At 40.8% G+C, this 19,458-nt stretch overlaps 1 protein-coding gene across 1 annotated transcript; it reads right to left on the bottom strand.

The window, feature by feature from the left end:
• Positions 1–4,941: 4,941 nt before the first annotated feature.
• PLA2G12A (phospholipase A2 group XIIA) lies at positions 4,942–18,713 on the bottom strand. Its single transcript, XM_039238750.1, has 4 exons — positions 18,379–18,713; positions 8,788–8,864; positions 7,686–7,851; positions 4,942–5,600 (listed from the first exon to the last, which is right to left on the bottom strand). The coding sequence occupies exons 1-4, from the start codon at positions 18,587–18,589 to the stop codon at positions 5,482–5,484; spliced, it is 573 nt and encodes a 190-aa protein (XP_039094681.1). The 5' UTR covers positions 18,590–18,713; the 3' UTR covers positions 4,942–5,481.
• Positions 18,714–19,458: the final 745 nt, after the last annotated feature.

The following is a 19,458-nucleotide window of genomic DNA, read 5'->3' as shown; positions in this document are numbered from 1 at the left end:
AGTTGGCTGACTTCCCACTTATCTGAAAGGTACAGATGAAAGGAAAAGTTTTATCCCCCCCCCCAGTATCTCGTTATCTCAGAATATTGTATTACTTTTTATAGCATATGTATGTGGTTATATTTTAAAGTAAGACTTTGTCTGCCTGAAGACACAAATACAAAGCATTTTGGGATACTTATTTCAGAATTATAAATGTGTAATTTTAGCCTTTTAAAGCAAGAGCTATCCCCATAAAATGAGTGCCGAGGATTGGAAAACAGGCTGCCTAGATTCTAACCCCGGCTCCACCATTTTCTTAGCTGTGAGACATTGCACAAGTAAATCAGTTTAACCCCTGCCAGCTTCAAATTCTCATCTGCATAATGGGAAGCAAGCTTACTCAAGTTTTGGAGACAGTAACTGTCAGCCTCCTAGAACAGTACCTGGCTCACAGGAAGCTTTCAGTACAGTTTTAGCTACTGACAGAGCTTCCTGTCCTTTTGCCTAATTTGGCCTAGACCAGTTCTCAAACCCTGGCCTCTGAGGCAGCAGTAGGGACCTCACCAGGGAACTTACTAGCAATGCAGACTCCTGGGACCTACAGAATCAGATCTCCTGGAGGCTGGGTGGGGCTCAGCAGGGGTTTTAATGCCAGAATCCAATGACTCGGCTGCCCTATCTTCTTTGAAAACCACCAACATAGACTAATTAGAATCCTACCAATCCCACCTTCTTAAAGAAGGTAAGAAAAACAAAAACAAACCCAACACGAAAGCAAATCCATATTATTAAAATAATCAAGATACATTAAAGACTGAAAGGTAACTGACAGGATGGCTTAAATGTCACTTTCATAGAACTTACTGAAAGGTCTTAGCCAATGTCACCTATACTAAAAATGAAACATACGGAACAAAATTCAGAGACAATTCTCAAATTTTGGTCTCTTTTTTTCACTTTACCCCACTAAGCCTGATTTTCCCTATATAAATCACAGAAATATTAGATTCCTATCATTGTGATTCCTATACTAAGCTGAAAGCCAACAAAAAAAATGTAAAGTTGTCTGCAGGGAAACTTTGAAAAAGGTCTTAGAAAGCTGTAAACCTGAGGCAGAAAAGCCCAACATCCCTACTGCTATATATAGTATACATCACTATTGCAAAGAGGACACTAGTTTCTAGTTATTTTTACGAATAATTTTTGTATACTGGTTACACGGACTCATTCTTGCTTTTATTTAGGATTTGAGCAGCTGACTGGATTTGTAAGGTCAGGCAGTGAGGAAAAACTGCAAACTAAGGGGGCTATTTAATCATTTTAACCAGTCCTCAATTACATATTATACAAGACCCGGATGAATATATTACAAGCAATATCAGTAAACTTGAACTATGGAATGAAATATATGTGGAAGGATCTTACCTAATAGGTTTCACTCTACCCCAAATTTACTGAAGCCAGTCTACTAAACAGTTGTTTTTATGGGGACTCCATTGTCTTCTCTGTGCTAGATGTTATTGTTATGTACCAGGAGAAAATAATGTACACTTTGACTTCCTGATAATATTGTATTTCTATATATACTGACAGAAATACCACTTTTTCATTTTAGGGAGAATTTGTTATAAAGCTAAGAAAACATTTAAATTAATATTACTAGTATAGTCTATGGGTTCGCTGAAGGAATGTCTGTTCCAGATGCATTTAATTTGCTTTTATCCTCATTACTTCAATTCTTTCTTCCTTAGAGCTTCTTCTCTGTGCCTCAGTTTTTCCACCTATGAAATGAATACAGCCATATCTGTCCCTGAAAGAAGTGTATCAAAAGATTTTAAAGACATAGGCATTATTTAAAGGGAATATAATTTTATTCAAAAATATCAGTATTATGTTTCTTGCAGGGAGCTGCTGAAAGCTAGTTTTGGGGTTTTTTTTTTTTTTTTAATGAGTTCATTCTATGGACAGGGAAAATACCATTCTTAATATCTAAATATATGCCCTGTGGTACATAATTCAAGCGAAGACATTAGTAAGAACTCATATTCAGCTTTATATGTGCACACAGACATCACTATACAGATGTACATGGGTTAACATATATACATATTTCCCAGCTCTGTTTGCTGGGAGGGTCTAGCAGCACTGACATCCCAGTAGCAATGAGCACATCCAGTACCCAAAAACTGGTTTCTAAGTTCCACTAGAAACCCTTCTCCAATAAAATGGATTGGTGCAATTTGGAGAAGAAGCAGAGTCTAGTGCTGGAAATATACAAGACGAGCCCAGAGCAACTTTCCTACATTCTTGCCAGAAATTATGGAAGTGTTCGGAAGTCAAAAGGATGGGGACAGATCAAAGACACACAGAACCTCCCTGGTGGTCTAGTGGGTAGGATTCGGTGCTCTCAAAGACACACAGGAGCCAACCTGACATAACTCCCAAGAGCCAAGCTGGAACAATTTGAGCAACAAAATTAACATTACCCAGAGTCTAAAGGAAATATACACGAGTCCATACTGATATCAATTAGTGAGGTGGGGGTGCCTGGGTGGCTCAGTCAGTTGAGCATCCAACTTCAGCTCAGGGTTCATGGGTTCAAGCCCCGTGTCAGGCTCTGTGCTGACCCCTTGCTCAGACCCTGGGGCTACTTCAGACTCTGTATCTCCTCCCTCTCTGCTCCTCCCCACCTTGTGTTCTGTCTCACTCTGTCTCTCAAAAATAAATATAAAAGCAAAAATTAAAAAAAAAAAATTGAGGTGGGAGGAGACAAATCTTTCTTACAGAAAAATTCCAAGCACTACATAAAGATACTCCCTCTTCCAGGACGTGGAACAGAATCTTGCCCACTCACCACCTCCCATAGATGGACGTGAGGGCCGACTTCCAAAGAACAGAAGTATGCAAAGAGCAAAATAAGAAGTGTCCAGAGTTAACACACCATCAAGTTGTCAACATTCAATTACTGATATGATTTGATGAGAAGAGCCCTTCTTCACCTTTGTGGTTTTCTTCCAAAATATCCATAACCCCAGTGCAATTATGAGGGAAACCTCAGAGAAGCTCAAATTGAGGGGCATTCTGCAAAATACTGACCAGTACTCCTCAAAACTGTCAAGATTATGAAAAACAAGCCTAAGGAACCATCACAGCCCAGAGGTTTATCAGACATGATGACTAAATGCAATGTAGTATCTTATGTTTCATGGTTATGTAAGATGTTAGGGGTAGGAGTACAGTGCAAGTCTAGATTATTTTAGCAACTTTTCTGTAAATCTTAAAACTATTCCAAGATCAAAATCTTCATATAAACAGTTTCTACTGATCTTTGTCTATAATTTATGACCATGAATTAAATATTTTACAGAATTCTGAGTCTGTCCTCTTGAAAAACCAATGCTGCCAAGAAAAACCCATGAATTTATTATTAGTTTAAAGTTACCCGGTCAAGTATTTCAATAGTAAATATTGATAAGAGATTAAATATTGAATAATGGCTTATAAAATTGTTGCCTTTTAAAAAGTCTGAAAAGTATCAATTAAGGGTTCCAAACATTTAAGTTAGGCCCCAGTTTGCTCCATTAATCAGAAGAGATACTCTTGCCTGGTCTCATAAAGAACACATCTCTTAGCAGAATAGCTCTCCCATCTCGGTTTGGGAAGTTATTAGGTTCTCAGAAATGATATATATCCAAGGTTAGGAATGTGGCCCTTTCTCTAGAACATAGTTTTCTCTCTGCCCACTTCTGCCTGTAATGACTTAAGAAGACCCACTTCTCTGGAGCTGCTTTCTCGGACATTCCAAGCAGTTCATCCTAATAACTTTGGCCATAGGCTACCCAAAAGTTTTATATGGCTTCAACACACACAGACATTTTCAGAGACAGTTAAGGGTCTGGGATTTGCTTTTAAACATGGGCTAATAATTTTCAACGTAAGTAAGAAGTCTATAAAAGAGGGGCGCCTGGTGGCTTAGTCGGTTAAGCATCCGACTTTCACTTAGGTCATGATCTCGCGGTTCGTGGGTTCGAGCCCCGCATCGGGCTCTGTGCTGACTGCCAGCTCAGAGCCTGGAGTCTGTTTCAGTCTGTGACTCCCTCTCTCTCTGACCCTCCCCTGCTCACGCTGTCTCTCTCTCTGTCTCTCCTAGAAATAAATAAAAATATAAAAAAAAAAAAGTCTATAAAAGATAGCTTTGTATCTTCTTTTACCATCCGTTTTGATTCCACAGTTAAACTTAAAAAAATTTTTTTTCAAAAGCAATGTTTAGTAAGACCACTTTTAGGAAAAGGTTACAGTCTTAAAAATATACCTGAATGTACTCTGAGGACCAAGTACTAGGGAGTAACAACAAAGCAGGGCAGCATATAATGCTCTAATGTGTATGTGAAGTACCTTTTCACTTGTCTTATTGTCTCTTCAATTTAGCCAAAGGTTATAGCAAAATATGGTATTTGTCATATGAATACTTCATGAGATGGGAGTGGCTATTCATCTGAATTTTGTTCATGTCACATAACATAATACTGAGCTATCCTGGTTTTGCTCCCCAAGAGGCCACCAGCTGCTGGCTTCAATTTTACCAGAAAAAGAGCCATGGAGACCTTGTCCTTATAACCAATCTTGTCATTAATAGAAATGAGACTTCTCATACGTGGATACGGACAAACTTAACAGAAGACCATGGCGGAAGGGAAAGGGAAAAATAATAGTTATTTATTTTTTTATATTTTTTATATTAAAACAGAAGGAGGGAGGCAAACCGCAAGAGACTCTTAAATACAGAGAATGGAGGGTAGATGGGGGGTTGGGGAGTGGAGAATGGGTGATGGGCATTGAGGAGGGCGCTTTTTGGGATGAGCGCTGGGTGTTGTATGAAGTGACAAACCATGGGAATCTACCCCAAAAACCAACAGCACACTTTACACACTGTATGTTAGCCAATTTGACAATAAATTATATTAAAAAAAAAAACCCAAAACTAAAATAATAGAGTAAGGCTTATTCATATGGTCTATGGGCTACAGGAAAACAGCATCTTGTGTGTTAATTAAAATAGAGAAAAAATAAAGTCAGATCCTTCAGGCATAATATATATTTAAAATTTTGTAATAAACATATTTCTAAGTGAAGATTTCCCCACATTTTCAAATAAGATAATGCTGAACACACACTGTAATCAATTTTACACTTGACCTCATTGTTTTGGTAAATACAGTTGTGAAAGCTGAGTTACAGACTCAACTTCTTTTAAAATATTCTCCCCTTAACATGCACCTCTTTCCGAGACTGGTCAAGACAACTTGGCACACGAAGGCAGCAATGTCCAGGAAGATCATCTCCCCCACTTTTGGCTTTAGTTTGAAGTTTTAATGTCAAAAGAAATCTTAAAATAATCCTTTCACAAAAGTAAGGCGGCTTTATGCTATAAAAACGTTCTTTCTTCTTCAAAGGTTATGTTCTGTCCTCCTCTGCTGTCGACACCTGTCAGCATCTTCTTCAAAGATCACTCTTTTCTTCATAGCGACACCTACACGCGGCCCGCTGGCTGTCCAGGTACGGTTTGCAGCCTAAATGTATAACACTGTCAAACAAGAGCTCCACTGCTGTTTCACATGCTGCGAAGTAAGAAAGCGCCGTTACCACTTGGCAACCGCAGAGCACTGCTCTCTTCTCACGTACATTGCATGTTACAGCACGATGTCAAGCACATGCTTGGTGGGCACCTAACAGGTGACGTCACCCTCCCACACCCTCGCAAGCCAGAGTGGCCACATACAGACTGTGGGTGTCAGCACCTTTGACCTGTATCTGCTTTGTTTGCTCTCAACTGTTTAGTTTTTTATGTACTCAGCAAACAAGTCTCTCTCAATAGTACTGATTAGTTCATCCCTGTTAATTTTCCTTTTATCTGAAAAATACCATGATTAAAGATGCCTTAGAACACTCAAAGTTTGCATTTCAATAAAAGGTTTTTAGGTGTAGAAGAAATAAACGTTAAAAACAGAGAAACCTCCAAACGCTTAATTATGACCAATGACTTCTAAGAATCGATCACATATCATTTAAGATGCTTAAGGTAAATGGACTCCACAGTCTTTTTCTCTCTCTTTCTCATTAACCACATTTGGCTTGGGAAGAGAGACACAGGAACCAAAAAACACTTTTCCCCTGGCAGGGTTTAAATCATTTTTTAGGGGAAAAAAATGTAATATGGGGTACTTGGGTGGCTCAGTCAGTTAAGCGTTCGACTCTTGATTTCAGTTCAGGTTATGATCTCACCACTCATGAATTTGATCCCTGTGTCAGAGCCTAACAGTGCAGAGCCTGCTTGGGATTCTCTCTCTCCCTCTCCTTCTGCTCCTTTCATGTGCTCGCTCGCTCTCAAAATAAATAAATAAACTTAAAAAAAAGGTAATAGACTTTTCTTATTTTCAGAAGCCTAGAGCAGCGAGATTAGATTATCTTAATACACGCCACTTACAGAGACATAGCACAGAGTGGCTTTTAATTGTCCAAACTTCCAGTTTCAAATACTCACGTTAAGGAAGAAACTATTCATTGCGAAATCTTGACATTTTCAAAGTTCTCTAAAAGGCTGTGTCATTAAGGAACACAACTACCACAGAAGCCAAAAGGCTATAATTATTACACAGGGCATTGCAAGGAAACTGGCTATGTCATTTAGCCACACTAGTAGGTCCTTAGATCCGGAGACAGGAGATACATCCATGCACGCTTCAGCAGGACAACTAGTTGACCTTAGCCGAAAGCACGCAAGGGCATTCAGAGGCTGGGAGCTCAAACTGCACCTGCGGCAGAGATTTCTTCCTTGACAGTTATTACTAGGAATTCAGAATCAGACGCTGTAAACAGGACACTGTCTGGGCAAGACTGTAGTAGACAGAACACCAAGTTTATAACCAGAAATATGCAACTTGGGACAAGTTACTTCTTTCTGAACCTGTTGCTTCCTTCCTTGAAAAATGGGTATACCACAACCTTCTTGTGTCGCTTTTTGTGAACACTGAGGAAAACCTACCTAAGATATGTAGCAATGATATCTTATGAAAAGTGCTTCTTAAAAAGTTAGTTTCCTGTCCTGCCCCTTCTCTTCTAATTTCGATGTACAGTAAATACTTCAGCTGGACGGTGAAGAGGTTTTGTAATTTCTAGTATTTATACAGTGACCTGTACTTCCACAAATATTTCATTTTATACTTGTGATGACTCTGTGAAGTGCATATTATTGTTTTTATGAATGAGAACACTGAAGCACCTTTACCCTTTGCTGATTTTGATTTGTGTCCCTTCACTGTGAGTACGACTATATGCTGAATCCTGTGAGTCCTCCTAGCAAACCTGGGGGTGGTTTGGGGGACCCTCCTGACAGAGATACATATGAAGGGACAGGGTTAAGGCTCAAATCTTCTAGAACTTCCCACTCCAAATACAACGGGTAATACTCTTAAAATCACTGGATCCAGGGTCTCAAACTTTAGGCTCTGGAGAATTACAGATGTACTACAGGGCACAAGACTTTGGATGAATTCTTCTCTGCCTTGCACAGCCCGCTCCCAAGGGTTCCTAACACTTTTGGCTTCCACGACTATAACGCATTTGAGGTGACAAAACCAATGACTCCTCATCTCAAAAAACTGAAGGGGCCGTGTCACGACTGATAAAGTGGCACACAGCCTTACCCTGAACATGCTGAGCCAGCCCGAGTGTCTTCTGCACGTTCCGGCAGATCTTAGAGAGGCAGTACTGGAATTCCTCATCACAGTCGTTCTTGCTTTTGCCACAGGTCTCGTAGCACCTGTCGTGCTGGTTGCAGCACTTTGTCAGGGAAGGGATGCCAATATCGAGCTGAAAGAGGCATTTGGATGGATTACTGCCGATGAAATTCACAACTCCTCTGCCGAAGCACTGCATTCAAACAGACTGAGAAATCAAGGACAATGACTGCTGCATAATTTCCAAAATCCATTTCCGTCTACAAATTTTTCCGTGTTATTTCTACATCTTCCCATTACTCACCCACACCCACCACTGTTCTCTCCCTCTCAGCCATGCCTCAAACTCCTTATTTTGCAATATTCACAGTTATCTGCTGGTAACAAACGTAACTTCCAGTTTTCCAAACCACCAAACAAAGTTTTAACAACAGAAAGGTCAGGCTAAGACCAAAGATTGATTTGGGGATATTCCAAAGTGTTTTGTACCTCTCCCCCTGTAAAATGGTCTTTATATGAAATGTCACTGAAAACTTTTAAGCTCCTACAACTCATATTTTATGTTATTATACTTCAATTTTTGAGTGTTAATCCACTTCCTAAATATACTGTTTCTTCGAATCTATAACTTATCTTTATCTGGTTTAAATAACTACATTCAAAACTCTTGTGTCTAGGAACTACTCATAAACATTTTTCCCCACAAAAGCTATCCCACTGAGCTTAGTTTTAATATAGAAAATATTAGGCTTTATTTATACTTTTTCATCCTAAGGAGCATTACTTCTATACTCCAAACTTTTAAGCTATGTGTTTGACATGAGGAAATCTCATTTCAACAGTATTAACATCTACAAGGTTAAAAAATAAAACATGAATTTTAGTCCATTTGGTTTTGTCAGAACTTATTAAATGTTTTAACAATAAAAGAATATACTAAACCTAATTACCATTATAATAACAAAAATTACTTGTGAACCTGAGCACACTGACAGTCTTGCATTAGTAAGAGTACCTGGATAGCCTACCAATCATAAAACGTATCAAATAAGAAAATAATAATATTTACGTGAACACCAAATAGTGGAGAGCCACATCCATTAGGCGGGGAGGGTTTATAGCCATAACGTGGGAAAGGCTTAGATCCTATAAAATATAAATGGTATCATAATTAATTTTCAAATACGATAGAAAATACATATGCAAAAAGGTCTATGATGTGCTATGCTAGCATTGGAAATATTTATTATTAAATTTTTTTCAATGTTTATTCATTTTTTTGAGGTATAGAGTGCAAGTGGGGGAAGGGCAGAGATAGAGGGAGACACAGAATCCAAAGCAGGCTCCAGGCTCTGAGCTAGCACAGAGCCTGACTCGGGGCTCAAACTCACAAACTCACGAACTCATGATCATGACCTGAGTGGAAGCTGGACGATTAACCAGCTGAGCCATCCAGGTGGCCCGGAAATATTTAATATTTAGATACTGACATAAATGAGTGTCTTTATTCGAAGCCTATACCATATAAAAGCTTACTTTGGACTTTAGGAAATCTCACAGGTTACTTGCCAGACTGGTCCCATATGTATGACAGATAAATCCACCTTATCTCCCTGTATATTCTAACACTTACATCTTTTGGTTAAAAACTTACAGGGCAAGAACTGTATACTTCAGTCGATACTCCACTGCACACAAACATCAATAACCATTAACTAACCAGTTTACTCATAGAGCTTAACGCTAAGAAAGATAAGGTTAAGACATTACAGGACCACACATTCTAGTCTGCACTCCAGCCAACCATTTCACAAATATACTCCTTTTCCAGCTAAACAAAAAGGTCAGGAATAAAGATAGCTTGGTGAACCCTATTACTACAGTTATATTCTCCCTAACAGCATAATGGTTCAATAACAAGGAGAAAGATGACTTTATCACAGCAATCTTTTATTTTTTTTAGTTTTTTAATGTTTATTACTTTGAGAGAGATACGGAGTGTGAGCAGGGGAGGGGCAGAGAGAAAGGGAGACACAGAATCTGAAGTAGGTTCCAGGCTCTGAGCTGTCAGCACAGAGCCCGATGCGGGGTTCAAACTCCCACCTCGAGATCACGACCTGAGCCAAAGTCGAACGTTCAACCTACTGAGCCACCCAGGTGCCCCTATCACAGCAATCTTAAATGCTGCAAGATACATCAGAAGTCTCTCTCCTCAAGTAATATAGAAATGATTCCAATATACCCAACAGGCACCTAACTTTCTCTTGAATGTTTCTCACAATCCTCCTACTGTCAAGAAATAGCCTATTGCGTTGTGGAACAGCACTAACTGTTAAATTCTCTCCTGTTTTCTTGTAAATTCTACCTATAAACAATCCTCTACCACTTGGGGAACACAAAACAAGCCAGTTACCTATTTTACATCCTAATCCTTCCAACATCTGGGACTACCATTTATCTTTAATTTTAAGAGCAAAACATCCCCAAGTATTCCAAATACTTCCCCAGAATTGCTTACTTAAGAGAGACACAAAGTATCCACCAACTTTCATCTAAATAATATTTATTACTACAAGACTTAAATAAAGGTAAGTTTACCCTCCAAAAGTAAAGGGAGGGGGGAAAAAGCAACCTTTCTGGTAATCAGCCATCAAAATAAGTAACTCCCTCAAAGTAAGGATCTAAAAATGGTTGGAATTGCTAAGACTTACATGCTTGACTGAGGTGACAAAGTAGAGCCTGAAGAGAGTATAAGCTCATGAAGATACAAAGCTTTAGCCTGCAGCACCCAGTCTGAAGAACAGTATGTACAAAGAGAATGGTTATGACCAATCGAGGAATCAGGAGGCAGAAGCTGATCTGGTTTCCCCAGCACTGTCCCAAAAGGATGGTTGGTTCTGGGCCCTTGGAAAATGAAGGAACATACCTCCAGCTCTCAGGGACCAGTCACTGTGATCCTTCAACTCCTACTTTTAGTCTTTCATTCTTAAGAAAACAATTTATGATTTGGCTTTCCACTTAAAAGGGCCCACAGAGGGAGGATATACTAACCACTTGAAAGTCTTAACTGGCACCTCAAACTCAAAATGTACCTCCTGACATTCATCCCCAAACCTGCTCCATCCACAGTTCCCTCTTCTCAAGCAAAAGCCTCCAAGCTTCCGGGTGCTCAGGATAATACCTTAGCCATCACTGACTCTCACTTTCTTCCATCCCACATCCATGCCAGCAGGCAGTATGTCCTGTTGACTCTACCTTTAAAATATTCAGAGTCTAATCACTCCTTACCACCTCCACTGCTACTGTCCTGCTTAAAGCCACCATGGATTACTGCCATAATGTCCTAGTGTCTCCCTACTGTGCTTTCCCCACCCCACCCCACCTCAACTATAGTCTATTCTCAACACTGAACCTGAGCGATCCTATTAAAATATGTTAGAGCAAGTCTTCCCTCTGCCCAAACCCCTCCAAGGGCTTCTCATCTTATTCAGAATAAAAGCTAAAATCCTTTCAATGCCTATAAATTCGGTATACTCTGCACCTCTACACACACACACCATGACTTCTCTGACCTCATCTCTTCACTATTCTCTCTTCTCTCCCTTTCTTCCACACTTCATTCCATGACATCTGACCTCTCTGTGGTTCCACAGACATTCCAGGTCTACTCCTGCCTCTGTGCCATCGAACCTGCCTTCTTCTATGTGGGTGTTCTTTCTCCTCATACCTACAGTTATTCCTTCACTTTCTAAGCAAGGCCTTCTGTGACCATACCGTTCGTAGCACGCATAACCTTCAAACATACTGTATCATTAACCTACTTTTTATCTGTCTCCCCATACTAAAACATTAACTCCTTTAAGGCAGGAATTTCATTTTGTACCTTCAAAATCTACAACAGTGCCTGCTATATGGTTAGGTTCCCATTAAATATTTGCTAATGAATGAATGAGGAGATGACTTGGAAGGCAAATCCCCATGGCAGTTCTAATAGTCCTTATAAATAAACTGGGACTCCTGCTCATCCTTCCATCTCCTTTTAGTTTGGTGAGCATTAATCAACCTCCAAAGACTGATCACTTCTAGTTTGTCACACATCTTTAAAATGTGCCGTCTCAAACTGAACACCACTAGGTATGATGGTGTACTTGAGCCTAAGAGAGTTCTCAGTGGTTAAGATACATCAGACAGTAGGAAAAACCATCAGTTCTTTCTAAAGGAAATTTTTTAATATCTAATGCTAGAGACTTAGCACTTCTACAGTTTAAATTTTGAGTCTAAATATTAGATTGCGAATCTCTTGTTAGTTCATTATTCAGGACTGTTCAGCACATTTTTTTAAACTTTACTTTTATTTTATTTAAAAAAAATTTTTTTTAACGTTTTTTTGTTTCTGAGAGAGAGAGAGACAGACAGAGTGAGCAGGGGAGGGTCAGAGAGAGAGACGGAGATACAGTATCTGAAACAGGCTCCAGGCTCTGAGCTAGCTGTCAGCACAGAGCCCGACATGGGGCTCGAACCCATGAACAGTGAGATCATGACCTGAGCCAAAGTTGGCCACCCAACCGACTGAGCCACCCAGGCGCCCCTTATTTTACTTTTTTTTTTTTTTTTTTGAGAGAGACAGAGCGGAAGAGAGAGGGAATCCCACGCAGACTCCGTGCTGTCAGTGCAGAGCCTGATGTGGGGCTCAAACCCATAAACCATGAGATCATGAGCTGAGCCAAAACCAAGAGTGGGATGACTGAGCCACCCAGGTGCCCCTGTTCAGCACATTTTAAATTTAGATCTATCTACCCAGTGTTACTGCTCCCAGATATGCACAAACTTGAGACACAGACATTAACCAGGGCAGACATCTGCTACACCCTGCCATAGGTAAGCCCTCTCTATAAGCAGCCATGAAGTCATTAACCCAACCTTTTGGGTAGACGACTCAACCAGTTGTGACTTCATCTAAATCAAGTTCGTCCAGCCTACATTTCTCATGAGAGTATCATGAGAAGCTAGCCATTTGACTTACGGTTTTCTTTGTCCCACCTACCACATGAGAACTCTTCTCAGTGAGTGGATGGAGGCTAGATAAGCATTATATTCTTGGGGAAGCCATTCTATTTCCTTGAAGCTTCATCATGATGCTGTCAGTGGTTTTAACAACCAACTGTTTAGGGGCACCTTGGTGGCTCAGTTCACTAAGTGTCCACCTGTTAGCTTAGGTCATAATCTCAGGGTTGTGAGATCAAGCCCCATATCAGGCTTCATGCCCATTTTTTAAAAAGTTTATTTATTTTGACAGAAAGAGCGAGAGCAAGTAGAGGAGTGGCAGGGAGGGAAAGAGAAAAATCCAAGCAGGCTCTGCACTGCCAGCAAAGGACCCCACATGGGGCTCAAACTCATGAGATCATGACCTGAGCTGAAATCTAGAGTCAGACGTTTAACCAACTAAGCCACCCAAGTACCCCACAAATGTTTCTGTCTTGATACTTTGTTTTATCATCTGTATGGACAGAAGAAATCTAAAAATTTGCCTGAACTGAGGTAACGATAGATCTTGTCTACATATTTTTTAAAAATTTGATGTAAATTCTTCCAAACAGACCAATTTCCTTCCAATTTCCTGAAAGCCACGGAAGCAGATGGCCTCTCAGAAAGGGAAGGCTATTGCAATCCCTATCAACCTAACACCAGCATTCTGCACAAAGCTAGAACAAACAATCCTAAAATTTGTATGGAACCAGAAAAGACCCCAAATAGCCAAAGAAATCATGTTAAAACAACAACAACAACAACAAAACTGGAGGCATCACATTCCCAGACTTCAACATCGATTACAAACTGTAATCACCAAGACACTATGGTACTGGCACAAAAACATACAGATCAATAAAACAGAGAATAATAGAGAACCTAGAAATGGACCCACAAACGTATGACTAACTAATCTTTGACAAAGCAGCAAAGAATATCCAATGGAATAAAGACAGTGTCTTCAGAAAATGGTGTTGGGAAAACTGGACAGCAACATGCAGAAGAATGAACCTGGACCGTTTTCTTACACCATACACAAAAATAAACTCAAAATGAATGAAAGACCTAAACCTAAGATAGGAAGCCATGAAAATCCTAGAAGAGAAAGCAGGCAGAAACCTCTTTGACCTCAGCTACGGCAACATCTTACTCAATACAGCTCCAGAGTCAAGGGAAACAAAAGCAAAAATGAACTACTGGAACCTCATCAAGACAGAAAGTTTCTGCACAGCAAAGGAAACAATCAGCAAGCCTAAAAGGCAAACAATGGAATGGGAGAAGATATTTACTAATGACATATCAGATAAACGGTTGGTATCCAAAATCTTTAAAGAATTTACCAAACTCAACACCCAAAAACAAATACTCCAGTGAAGAAATGGGCTAAAGACATGAACAGACACTTCTCCAAAGAAGGCATCCAGATGGCCAATAGGCACATGAAATGATGCTCAACATCACTCATCATCCGGGAAATACAAATCAAAACCACAATGAGATACCACCTCACGCCTGTCAGAATGGCTAACATTAACAATTCAGGCAACAACAGACGTTGGTGAGGATGCAGAGAAAGAGGATCTCTTTTGCACTGCTGGTGGGAATGCAAACTGGTGCAGCCACTCTGGAAAACAGTATGGAGGTTCCTCAAAAAATTAAAAACAGAACTACCCTATGACCCAGCAATTGCACTACTAGGTATTTATCCAAGGTGTGCTGTTTCAAAAGGGCACATGCAGCCCTATGTTTATAGCAGCACTATCAACAATAGCTAAAGTATGGAACGAAACCAGATGTCCATCGATGGATGAATGGATAAAGAAGATGTGGTCCGTCTGTCTGTCTGTCTATCTACCTATCTACACACAATGGAGTATTACACAGTGATCAAAAAGAATGAAATCTTGCCATTTGCAACTATATGGATGGAAATGGAGGGTATTATGCTAAGTGAAATTAGTCAGAAAAGGACAAATATCATATCACTTCACTCATATGAGGAATTTAAGGTACAAGACAGATGAACATAAGGGAAGAGAAGCAAAAATAATATAAAAACAGGGAGGGGAACAAAACATAGGAGACTCTTTAAAAATATAGAGGACTGAGGGTTACTGGAGGGGTTGTGGAAAGGGGGATGGGCAAAATGGGTGAGGGGCATTAAGGAATCTACTCCTGAAGTCATTGTTGCACTGTATGCTAACTAACTTGGATGTAAACTTAAAATTAATTAATTACTTAATTTAAAAAAAAAGAAAGAAAGAAAGAGAAGGCTGTTGGGTCAAAGGTATCACCACTGTGCTCTATAGGAAATGAAGTGTAGAAATGCAAATCTGTTTTCTCAAACACTTGAGATTTTAATTCATGATTATTAATCTGTAGAGTGCCCTTGTGCTACTTTATTTTTCTAGTCCATTCACTCTATTTTCCTCAAATGTCCAATACATTTCTATTCCCATCTTCTCTCAGCTGTGATGCTCTTGATTCCTACTTCACTGAGAAAACCGAGGCAATTAGGAGAGAATTGGCCAATCTATCCACCTAATGAGCATCTGGGCCCATATCCTCTACCTTTGTTCCTATTAACAGGAATATATCCTCTGTGCTCTCGGCCAATGTATTTACATACTGGAACCCACTCCTGTCACTTACCTAAGGACATGGCACAAATAATTATTCTTCTTTCCTGCTGTGTTTTCACTCTCTACTGAATCATTCTCGAAAGCATATAAATATGTTATTATTTTTCCTAATGACCTAAAAACTTTTTTCCATGTCTGCCCTATTACAGCTAACGGCAACCCCATCCTACCAGTTATTCAGGCCAAAAACTTGTATTCTCTTCACACCTTCCTTCCAAGCCATCAGCAAATCCTTCAAAATATATCCAAAAATCCAACCACTTCTCACCATGTTTACTGCTACAAACCTGGAGAAAACGACCATCGTCTTTTGTCTGAATTCCTGCACTTGTCACCCTGCCTCCCTTCTTGCACTCCCACCTCCCTGGACCCTTGTTATGCTCTGCACCACAGTCAAAGGGATCCTGTTAAAAATCACTGCATGGGTTTACTTATTCATAATTCTAAACATTTTACAAGCCAATTTTGTTTTCTATTTTTCAGAAGAGATCAGAAAGTTTTCTTCCTCAAATCTTCTCTGTTGTCAGAGAGAAAAAAATTAAGGGAAAAAAACCAGCCACTATCTAATGGTTATTAGATTAGTTCTCCCAAATAACTTACTTCAATCTCAATAAAGCCTTGTTCCCACACTAGGGAGGATGGCCAGAAGGGAGCAAGTCTCCATAAAGCCAATCCTTTTGATAAAACAAAGAAAACTGAATGCAACAAGTCTGTGCCCTTTAATCTGACCACCCTCTCCCTACTGCGAAGTTTTTTTTTTTCTTTCTTTTTTTTAAGCTCCCTTTATCTCTTTACTGCAACTACTAAACACCTCTGAATCACCATGCTCCTCTAGCTTTGGGATTTGTCTGTTTCTGTTTGGTTCTGATTTGGTCACCTGCATTCCAAAATACAGGAAAAGTTGAAACACTGTTCTAGGGAGACTTCTCAGGTAACAGCAATTAAAGAACAATTTTCATTATGCTAGAATTATCAACACGGTGACTTGGAACCACAGTCCTATAAGCTGACAGCATTTACTAAGACACAAAAGGATGCTCACTGATGAATGCCATTTCCTAAATTCTCAAGTTCATTTGTGGGGTTTTTTGTTGTTGTTGTTATGCCAGAGATCTTGCTCAAAACTTCACATGGTAAATTTAGTGGGGCTTGTTGAAGATAAAAAGGGTTGAGTAAAACAAAAGATTAAAGTCATCTTTATAATAGGAATAATAGCCAATCAAATGCAGAGATATTTTAAATGCAAACAAACTCTAGAACCCTTGACTCATAACAAGTAAATGAAGACTGCTCCTTCCAGGCTTTCCCTATCTCAGTAAAGGGCAACTACATCCTTCCTCTGGTTCAGGCCAAAACCTTGAGTCATCCTTGACCGGCCTTTCTCAGCAGGGCCTTTTCACTGGCCATTCTCTCTGCCTACAGGGTTCCTCCCCCCCAGATCATCACCGTGTCACCTTCGCCATTTTCAGATTTCTTCTTAAATATTATCTTATCAGTGAGACCTTCCCTGAATAGCCTATTTAAATGAGTAAACTGCCTCCCAACACTGCCACTGCTGTTTTTACTACTGTTTTCTAAACACTGTTATACTTCAGACTACATATACTGCCTATTTGGCTTATTCTACTTATTTAGTTTACTACTGTCTCTCCCCACCAGAATGTAAGCTACATGATGAATTTTGTCTGTTTTCTTTACTACTGAATCTCCAATTGGTAGAACACTTGAGACCTAACTGGCACTCAAGTACTTGTATAGTGACTAAGTAAAATTATATCTGCCTCACGAAAGGCAACCATTTAATCTTCATATAATTCACTTACTCCTCTTAACAAGCTCTACGACTACAAAACGACAAAAACATCCTTCCTGATTGCATACTTGTGGTAACATCTAGGTGTAAATTTAGGAAGGAAACATTCCACACTTCGTAGCATTCAAGACATGGCTCATTCTTTAACTCGATTAACATAAAACTGGAAATTATTTTGACAATATCAGACAGCAGGTGGCATCACAATTTTACATGAAAGAGATTTATTTTAAATTCACCTGCATGCAAGCTGGTTTTACCATTAGTCACTGAGTTCCCTATTACTTTGAGCTGCCAATCATTAAATGAACTAGGCCCAGACTTCTCTTATTGGAGACATGATCTCCCTATCAAAATCTTAACATCTTGAATTTTCAAAGAGAAGCCCTACTATTTTCTCGGAACTGTTACAATATTTAAACATTCAAAAAAAGGCAAGTACTTGAAAAGAAAGATCTCTGCTAAGATACTGAGTTAATTAAAACCAACAATGCCCTCAAATAAGTTCTCAAGATTCAAACAGATTTAAAGTTTAAAAATATGAAAAAGTAAACCAAAACAATTACATTAGTATTAATCAATACTAATTGGAAGAGGGGTCACTGATATCCAAGGAAAGACAGTTCCTACCAAGTCGTGATAGACATTTCTCCAAGAGTTATCAGAACTCTTTCTCAACAACAGAGCACACTAAAAGTCTGTACAAAGGTCGTAATTTATTTTCTGTAGCTCTGTAGAAAAAAAAGAATTTAAAACCAATTACTGAGAAAGTTAAAACGTCCTGATTAAAATTCTCGGTATATATTCTGCATGTTCGGCCGACTAACGGCGCTAAAATACAGAGCAAAAATCAGTGTGTTCCACTCCATTACCTTGATGTGTACGTCACAAAGTTCTTAGGCAACTTCGTGCAATAGCAAAAGAAAAAACGAGAGAAAGAAAAGGTAGTAATTCAAAAGCAATGAAACCAGAACGGAGAATATACCCTTAGGTGACCTCTTACATCCTAACAATAATGGTGTGAGCGTCTAGCCTGACTGCTCAAGCACAAGAACGGGAAGATTCTAGCCGTGACTAAGATTTTCCACGGCTAGAGGACAACGTCAAGGTGTGCCCTGCATCTCACCCCGCAACACCCTGGAAGCGAGGGCCTCGCAGGGCCTGGGATCCCTCTCACCGTCACTGCACTTATACTGGCAGAGCCCGTCCTCGCCTCCCAGGAGGTCCAAGGCGGCGTTCAGGTACGTGTCTATCTTGTGAACGCCGTTCCGGATGGTCTTCAGGGTGGCCCTCCAGTCGGTGGTCTGAGCCTCCTCCTGGCACCTGAGAGCGGCGGGCAGGAACAGGAGGGGCAGGAGGGCGAGCGCGGGCCGCGGGAGCAGGGCCATCCGCGCTGCGCCGGGCCGTGCCCCCCCGGAGCCCACGGCGCGCCCTAGGAAGCGGCGCCAGCCCCCAGCTCGCAGTCCCCGGCAGCCTCCATGCCCACGCCCCCTTGCGAACTGGGAGGCGGGCCCTCGCCGCCTTTACTGGGCTCGCCAAGACGCGCGACACGGCGCACGCGCCGACCTGGGCCCGCGGCGCCCTACTCTGCGCCTGCGCCGGAGCGTGGTACGTCAGAGGCCGGGGGAAGAGGGAGTGCGCAGGGCAGCTGGGGTCGTCCCCGTCGTAGTAGTGCCCACTTGCGCCTCCGCGCGGGCTCTGGTTAGTTCTGCCTAAGGGTGTGGTATGAACTCAGTACCCGTGTCGGGCACCATTCCCCAAGGAGACCGATTAAATCCGTCACCAGTAGCTGTGACCGTCGGGATTTTTTTAAAAGCCCCCTCCCGGGTGGTTGTAGGATACAGCCAGCACAGGGTCAGCCAAGCAGTTCCCTCCCCCACTCGTCCCGAGGTACAAGCTTTTCGGAGGTGTGGACACCGTTGGAGAAATGAGATGCCGTAGCCCCTTACAGAGGCGAAGGGTCCAGCCGAGTTTCGGTCCGAAATCGCGATTCTGCGTGAGAGGTGGATCCGATTCAGGATCTCGCGTTTCTCGCCCGATCTTCTATACCTGCGGTGGCTGCGGCTGGGAGAGCGTAAGCCAGACAGGTCAACCCGAGGCCAAGGTGGTGCCTGACCGGCAAGCATGAGCTAGAAGCTCCTTTAGAAATTCTCTAAGAAGAAAATAGTTTGTCGATAAAAACTGTTAGGTTTTCTTCCTTGGTAAGGAAGAAATAGTACACTTGGATACGGTTTAAAAAATATTGTAAACATGGTTT

This window comes from Hyaena hyaena, unplaced genomic scaffold, assembly GCF_003009895.1.
Source record: "Hyaena hyaena isolate Hyena2069 unplaced genomic scaffold, ASM300989v1 scaffold_146, whole genome shotgun sequence".
Taxonomy (NCBI): domain Eukaryota; kingdom Metazoa; phylum Chordata; class Mammalia; order Carnivora; family Hyaenidae; genus Hyaena; species Hyaena hyaena.
The sequence above is the reverse complement of the archived record's forward strand: the minus strand, read 5'-3'. Positions and strand labels throughout refer to the sequence as shown.

Coding starts and splice junctions, on each gene's coding strand:
- PLA2G12A (XM_039238750.1), bottom strand. CDS start 18,589: ATGGCCCTGCTCCCGCGGCCCGCGCTCGCCCTCCTGCCCCTCCTGTTC. Junction 7,852..8,787: donor CTCCACTATTTGGTGTTCAC/GTAAATATTATT, acceptor TGCCTCTTTCAG/CTCGATATTGGCATCCCTTC. Junction 5,601..7,685: donor GCTGGCTCAGCATGTTCAGG/GTAAGGCTGTGT, acceptor CTTACTTCGCAG/CATGTGAAACAGCAGTGGAG.